The following is an 8,385-nucleotide window of genomic DNA, read 5'->3' as shown; positions in this document are numbered from 1 at the left end:
CTTCGGCGCGGCAGGGGGTGCGTGCTCAAAACATTTTTACTGATGGGAGTGCACGATCAAAAAAGTTTGGAGACTACTGGTCTAGAGCTCCAAGCACTGGACTAGGTGTGAGGCACTAGGGTACTTTGTAGCCTTAAGAAAGTTACATTCTCTCTGCTTCATCTGTAAGCAGGGGCTATAGGTTTGCCTGTATTTGTTCTCTGAAGACACATAGCTGCTGTCTTTTCTTGTACCAAGTCACCAGATAGGGAACTCCCATGATGCTGAAGACTTAAGCCCCTTGTTCCAGCACTGTACGCCATCCCTGCTGTGCAGAGTTACACAACACCCACTGATCAATTCCATCCAAATGAAAGGTAGAAATAAACAAAGCAAAGTGTGTTTGGGGTCGGGGGGGTGGATTGTAACAAAAGATTTCAGAACTCAACTTTGAAAGGAGATAAGGTAGTGAGTGGTGATCTGAAGACCAGATTCTACCCCACGTTAGATACTAATTTCAAGCAGAAAACGTCACATGGCTACCCTGCAAGTCTCCTAGATGGAAATTGAGCAGGGGTTGGCTGCAGAAGCAGAAACCTCTCGGATGCAATGTAAAGGCATATTCAGTCAAAGTTGCAGATCTGCAAAGCCATAGCAATGTAATGTGTAGAGAGCCATTTAGACATGGTGCTCTTGGAAACAAGGGAGCCAATTGTATTTGATATTAAAGAGGAAACAATAAGCTGCACAGTCTTTGAGCACTTTGTTTAAAGATGACTAAAGCCCCAGAGGTCATTCTCACACCGAGGTTTTAGAGAAGGACCTGTTAATATGGTAATGTGGATAGGGTAAAATGACAGATTTCAGTGGAATTCTTTGGGAAGAAATTAGGAGGTGCTCGGAAGCAAGCCCTTTATCTTTAAAGCAGGGTGTATAGTGGGTCAGTAGGATCTGACATTCTTTGCTAGAAGGGACTGGATTTCCTTTTGCTGAATTGGATAGAAGGAAAACTTTACACAATGTATTCAGATAAATATTTTTAACACCACTTGAGAATGCTTCAGGCTGATCTTTCAAGGTCTGCATTACAAGAGCACTGGTGGCCCGGGGAGGCCTGATGCCCGGAGAGGCCAGTTCCGTGAACCTTTTAAGGTTCAGAGGTCTCCAAAGAGATGCTTGTTGGAGGAGGTGGTTGCCTTGTCTTCTCTAGAGCAAAGCACTTTTTTCTAGCCAAGATTAGAAGTGGTCTGCAGGCAGGCACCTATCCCAACTATTGCCCACCCGAAAGTCCTTAGGTGCAAAGCCCCTACTGCAGCACTGTTTTGTAGCTGCAGACCTCCCAACTTCCTGGCTGTCTATGCGCTTTCCACAGTGTACTTAAACTTGATAGGAAGGATGTGGATGGAGCAGAGACCCAGCTTCGTTGAGGTGCACAAACTTCATTTATTCAGCATCAATGTTTGGCTGCTTTTGAGTGCTGAAACAGTACTGTATACAACTACAGAACAAAGAGGATTTACTTTAGTAATTGTCCTTATATCAGTATACCTCACAAGGCAACTACAATGCCTACTTGAGGCAGAGACCATCTTTGTGTGTGTACAGGAGCGGCGCCAGGGTTTTTGCCGCCCTAGGCAAAAGGCGGCGGGGGTTCTTCTGCTCCGAGTGTTTGGGGCACTTTGGCAGCGGGTCCTGGAGCGAGTGAAGGACCCGCCGCCGAATTTCCGCCGAAGACCTGGAACGGAAGGACTCCCCGCCACCGAATTTCCACTGAAGACCCGGAGCGGAAGGACCCCCCCGCCACCGAATTTCCGCTGAGGACGGCAAAATGCCACCCCCTAAATCCTGCCGCCCTAGGCGACCACCTAGGGTCGCCTAGTGGAAGCGCTGGCTGTGTGTGTGTGTGTGTGTGTGTGTGTGTGTGGCGCTTGCTTACACAATGGGGTCCTGGTCTATGACTAGGGCTCTTGGATGTTACAGTAATCCAACAAATAGTAAATAATAAACAAACAAACAAAAATAATAATGTCACTTAATTGCTCAGAGCAATTTCATCTAAGAGGAAGTGAATACTCCGTAACTGGAGCTTCTCTTGCTAATGCTGAAGCAACTCCAGAGCTTTGGAGACAGAAGGCTCCAGCCTGATGTGCTGACCTGTCTCCTGGCTTCAAAAAATTCAGAAGCATAATTGGTCTATAGGTATAGCAAAGGGGATCCAGCTTTAAGTTCTAATACAACCTCTGCTGCCTGAAATCTCCAATCAACAAGGCTACCTAAATTCCTCTTCCACAAAGGCGGAGGGTCCTGCAGATGTGACCATCAGTGGTGCCTAAGTATTCCTAGTCCTGGCAGGACCCTGGCAGCCCTTGGGTTCCCATTAATTAGTCTCCCAAGGCAGTGGAGGTGCTGAATCACTTTCCTATGCACGGACAAACTTCCTAAGGCAGAAACAGAAGCTCCCCCTCAACCCCATAATACTTTTTTTTTTACCATGGCTTGCCAGAGACTCTCTTCAAATGAAGCACAGGACCACATATGAGATATTTAAAAGCAGTCTTATTTAATGACTTCTCTTTTTAAAAAGGGACATCATACCCTGACAAACTGTTATAGCCACTGATGATCCTTAGGAAGTTCACTGAGTGCTGATGAGCTTTAAAGTTTTCTGGACTGTTTTCTCAGCAAGAGCCAAGAAAAGGTGTCTGTTCACTGACAGGCCTGCAACATAGTATAAAACACTGCAACCTCCTTTCACATTGGAATCATTTTCTTTCTATTCTGTTTTATTTTGCCCTTGGTGATAATCAAAAACAGCAAACAGTAAGCTGAATACGTTCTGCTCATCATGAAAGTCAGTAGTTTCAAAAGATGCTGAATAAAATTTCATATATATTCCTTTGTATATTCATGCTAATAGACATTTCAAAGGATAAGAAGGACCTACGTGCTGGTCTAAGGAAAATGGGTGGCATTACCCATTTTATTAGAATGAAATACGAAAGAACAGGATTAGGTCTGTCCCATGCTGACAGCATTTTATTAATGGATCTAAAATTTTCCAGAGTACATCCCAAATTCATATAAATTACTTGAGCGTTGATATTGCATGGAAATGTTTGAAGAAGCAGGTATGTTCAGATACATATTCTTCCATGTGTCCGTTTACATACTTATCTTGTTTTCTAAGGCAAGTATCACCGTGCTATCTATGCGCCATAAAACAGTTACAGATGGCATTGTGTGTTCCTTGAAGGGCCAATTTCTCACAGCCTCTTTAGTTCCTGCTGTGTACGAGTCCTTCTTCCCTTCTACTATTTCTCCTTCAGTATTCCAAATTGTTGCTTGGTCCTGGAAATTTGCAATGACTCGGTAAAAGCCATTACAGAGGTAGACCTTGCATGTAAACCTGAACATGACCAAAATTGGGCTTCATCTGATCTCCTCCTAGTAATCAGGGAGCTACACATTGGATGACTTTGTAGCTGTGGAATCCAATCCTTGCTCCAGAACTGTAGTCCAGTATCTCTGCCTGTATTTTAAAACACTATGCCCAACACAACAAAAGGTGCCTGAAGTTAGGCACCGAAAGTCATTTGTAGGTACAAGTTGTAAGAAAAGTAAGCCCCTAATTTTCAAAAATGCTGGACACCCAGTCACTCCCATTAACTTCAAATGAGCAGTATTTTTGGTATGGTGTGTACAAAATACTTGGTATTGTGACTTTCTTAAAGTTGATTTAAAAAAACAAAAAAACAAGAATAGCTCTGTCTGCCATTGCAGTTTAATCTCTGATAATTCTTCTTCAAGACTTCATAGCATTGCACAGAGAGATGTTGTTGTTATGGCAGGCCAAGAGGGTAGGAAGAAGTATTTGCCCAGTGATTCAATGCGCTAGCTCAGCATTGCATGCAAGTTTCCTCTGGACTTTTATCCCTCAGGGCAATGATTATACTAAACAATCTCATTGTTTGGCTTGTCATGATCTACAAACTTGACAATTTACCATGGACAAGCCACAAGTTGATGAGCTGCAAAAATTGTTCTTAATTTCCAGAAAGCAGTAGGTAAACCAAAATAATTCCCTCCAATATCTTACCTCTCTGACAGTTCTTCAAAGATATTGGCTTATAAAATATGGTAACTCTGAATCTCAGTTGAACTCCTAAACTTTTGGGAATGCCATAGTTGTAAAAGGTATTTTCTCCAATATTTACAAAGGAGTCTAAATTTTAATATTATGATAATTTGGGCATTTTAACACCCTGTTCCTTGAATAAGTACCTCCTGTGGTTAGAATAAATTATTTTCTTGGCATGGAAAAGTAAAGAAAGTTAGGCTTTGTTAAGAACATCATGTAATTTCAGAAGTTATTCAGAACACGTAATAAACCATAGTAAGAAGAAATGATTTATTATGAAGCAGATGACAAAGTGCTCTAAATCTTACATACCCAGTAGCATCAATGAAATCTTTTCCATTTGTTGGCTCTTCATCCAAAGGTAACTCTTGAGCACCCTCCAAACCTGGAGCTTGCTGCATATCATTCAGGGTGCAAAAAGATGCCACTCTTTGATCTGTAATGGCAAAAACAAAGCTAATGTAAAGCTATTTCTAAAGGTGATTTCATATCCAAATTAAAAAAATCAAAGGCTGATGTACAATTAATTATTTGGACCTGGTTAGAACCTGGGAAGTAGATTTCTACATGACAGATTTGAGGACAATCAGCAGATATACAATTTGTTCCAGTTAGTTGCTGTTTCCAACTCCTGTGTCAACATCTGGTTTGCAAATATCAGCAGAGTGATAGATTTGTTTTGACTAGTTAACGCTAATTTGAACAGTAAAAGGGTCTCGCTGAAATCCACAGAAGACCTGAGAAACAGGGGCCATGACCAGTGACAATACCAATTCATGGAAAACATTAGCATTTTCCATAGAGCTAAGCATCAAATTCCACAGAAATTTGCACAGTTCCATTTTTATTATTCTGATATCTCAAACACATTGTGTAAGCTGCTGGTTATCTATATACTTGAAAAGCAGTATACAAGTGCTATTATTATGCACTTATTTTTTCATATCTACTTATAAAAAGTAGCTTTTATTTGGTGAAAGCACCTTCAAGTACCAATAATACTACACTAGGGCCACCAGCATACATGCCCAATGTGCTTGGAACTTAGCCTGTCTCCCAATGACCAATATCATTATCAGTGGACATTCAGTGTAGCTGCCAAAATATACCACACATCATCATTTATGAAAAATATGCCATGCAGAACATCACTGCACAGAATAAAAGTAAATGATTCATCATGATTTAAATTGTTTGCTATGGAAAATCCATATTCTGTGGAGATTGATTTAACTGATTTCCATACAAATTTCATGCCTGCAGCTTTCTATTGACTCTGGTCATGACATGCCTTCCCCTCTCCCTCTCCTCCCCCGCAGGCCCAAAGCTTGCATTACCATGCAAACGTGCAAACACTTGAAACAGAAAGGAAGGTTTACTAAAGATAAAAGCCAACAATCAACCCCAAACCATCACCTAGAAATGATGTATGATGACAGACCGGCCCAAGATCTTCATCAGAGTCAAAACCTGGAATAAGATTTAGAATGTTCCTATAAACAAGAGAGTACAGCCAACCATCTCTCCGCTAAAGCAGCTGTGGTCCTTACGCAAGATTCACATCATGGAATACTGTCAATGCAGCTCAGACTGCCTCTTATTGTGAGAAGCCCTTAAGCCTGTCAAAACCAATTCTTATGTAATGCCAACCAACATGGTTGAAATTACACATTTCATGCTCAGCGGCCCTAATATAATGCACAGTATTACGATACATAGCATGGAAATGTGGTGCCCCACAAAAGTCAAATGGTAAATACATGGCAAATTGTTTATGAGAGATTTTTTTAGTGACTTGTTTTAAAAGTGCTACTGAGATATTAAACCAAAACCAAAACCAGGGACTCACAGCAATTAGACGTTTTGATTAAGTGATTACAAAATGAACACTTTTGGAGGTGACTGTAAAGATTGAAAAGTCATTTAAAGCTCGAACGCGACTTTGATATAAATTTGCACTTTTAGATTTCAAGACCAACTTTATATAGCAGTAGTTTCCCCAAGTTTTATCCTTATTTGCAATTTGTCATGTGTCTTGGCAGTTTTTAGATCACGAGTTTTCCACACACATCTAAAGTGAGAAAAGAGAAGAATTTCACACACCATTGCTATCACAGTGACACAACTCACACTATGGAAGCAATATAGCTTAATTAAATTTAGCAGCAGGGAAAGGTTAAACTTAGTCAAATTAGGTGCCACAGAAAAGAGTGTGCAAACAATTATGTTCATGAAAGAAATGGGGCAGAAGTAAATTTAGGGTACACGTCTAATTACCCATTTCACTTGTTCTTTTCTTCCCTTGCCTAAACTTTGATTACAGAGACAAGGGGGTGAGGTAATACCTTTTATTGGACCAACTTCTGTTGGCGAAAGAGACACGCTTTCGAGCTTACACAGAGCTCTTCTTCAAGTCTTTGATTGACATTTGATGGCGGAGGACAGAAAAGCAGTGGCAAATCTTATACTGTTCCTAGCTTCCCTACATGATAAGTTAGTTAATGTTCAGTAATGTACAAAACATGGGTATTTTGTGTCACTGAACTCTATTTCAATGTAATTTACCCTGTGTTTTTCCTCACAATACTGACTAAGCATTTCTAAGAAGAATGGCTGCTTGTCTGGTCTACGGAGGTTAAGACATTTTCTGTTAAGTTAAAAAAAAAAAAGATTGTAGTTCTGGACCTACTAGGGGTATTTGAATCAAACCACCATCTTCCCTTTAGTGAGGAAGTATTACAAAGGATGTTCATAATAGTCACTGAAAGCACACTATGAAGTTTTAAAATAAAATATTTCACCCAGTTTTTAAAAATTTCCATTGATTCATAGATTCCAAGGCCAGAAGGGACCATTGTGGTCATCTAGTCTGACCTTCTGTATAACACTGGCTATTGAACTTCCCCCAAATAATTCCTAGAGCAGATCTTTTAGAAAAACATCCAATCTTGGTTTAAAATTGTCCAGCGATGGAGAATCCACTATGGCCTTTGGTAAATTGTTCCCATGGTGAATTAACCTCAGAGTTAAAAACATATGCCTTATTTCCACTCTGAATTCGTCTACCTTCAACTTCCTGCCACTGGATCATGTTATACCTTTACCTGCTAGATTGAAGAGCCCATCATCAAATATTTGCTGCTCGTGTAGGTACTGATAAATGTAATCAAGTCACCCCTTTAGTTTAACAAAGAGAAGGTAATACACTGAGCTTATTGAGTACCACGATAAGGCAGGTTTTCTAATCCTTTAATCATTCTCATGGCTCCTCTCTGAACCCTATCCAATTTAGCAACATCCTTCGTGAATTTACCTGAAAATTTTAATTTTAGTCAGCAAAAACCATAAATAGATTATATTACCTTAAATGTGCATTGACTATAACTTGTGCATTTATAACTTTTTATTCCTTGCAAAAATTCTACTACATTTCAAATGTTGTGTTTGTATGAAATGTAAATTTTATATTTAGAGCTTATTACTACTGCACTTCTGCTAGTTTCTAAACAGAACTTTACTACATTCAGTTACTTGTGAAACGTTGAACAGTAACCCACCACTCACAGGCTGGGCAACAATGTCATTAAATAGTGTTAGAAACCATTAGGCTCCCACACTGTATGCTAAAGAAGTGATTTTGTGAGCTGTTACTGCAAAAACAACAACCTAATTTATGCTGCTCATGTTAAAGTCAAAGTTTACTCCCTCAGTAACAAAGTTAATACAACAACAAACATAGATAACAACTAGGACATCACCACCGAGTTCTCTCATTTTACCTCCCCAGAACAATGCATAAGACAGTTCTGTCATAAGAAATAAGGCAACAGAATATTGCAAAGTGAATGGTTACATAGGAAGATTCTTATTCAGCTGCATGTCTAATTTTTTATTTTCAGTAATTATTTTTAGTCCCACTGAATGTGTCCATGAGTACTTTCTTGTGTTTAATAATTGTTTCACCAATTTAACAGGACAATTTTTAAAAGGTGAACTGAAATGAGAGTTAAATCTGTGCTTTGGAGGGCAGAATTTGACCAAAAGTTTTTGTTCGTGACTATGCCTAACAGAATTTGACACAAAATATAAGGTATGAACTCCTTGGGTGTGACTCTCCATTCACTGGCACCAATGGAAATCAAAAGACCTCCACTGATACCAATGGAGTTAAATTAGGGTTACCATTCGTCCGGATTTACCCGGACATGTCCTCCTTTTTGTGCTAAAAATAGCGTCCGGGGGGAATTTGTAAATCACTCAAAATGTCC

General features: G+C 39.8%; 1 protein-coding gene across 7 annotated transcripts in view; it reads right to left on the bottom strand.

The window, feature by feature from the left end:
* The window catches only part of SIPA1L2 (signal induced proliferation associated 1 like 2), a 186,327-nt gene that overhangs the window by 4,003 nt on the left and 173,939 nt on the right, over window positions 1-8,385 (bottom strand). For 5 of the 7 annotated variants that reach the window (XM_029911018.1, XM_029911020.1, XM_029911021.1 and 2 more), the window contains 2 exons: window positions 5,534-5,587; window positions 4,430-4,553 (listed from right to left, as the gene is read on the bottom strand). In XM_029911018.1, the coding sequence (XP_029766878.1) occupies window positions 4,430-4,553; window positions 5,534-5,587 (178 nt within the window). The remainder of the gene's footprint in view (window positions 1-4,429; window positions 4,554-5,533; window positions 5,588-8,385) is intronic. The other 2 variants (XM_029911022.1, XM_029911024.1) reach the window with 1 other exon arrangement.

Source organism: Terrapene carolina, unplaced genomic scaffold (genome assembly GCF_002925995.2).
Source record: "Terrapene carolina triunguis isolate 2854851 unplaced genomic scaffold, T_m_triunguis-2.0 Scaffold85, whole genome shotgun sequence".
NCBI lineage: Eukaryota > Metazoa > Chordata > Testudines > Emydidae > Terrapene > Terrapene triunguis.
This window is presented reverse-complemented; position numbering and strand designations above follow the sequence as displayed.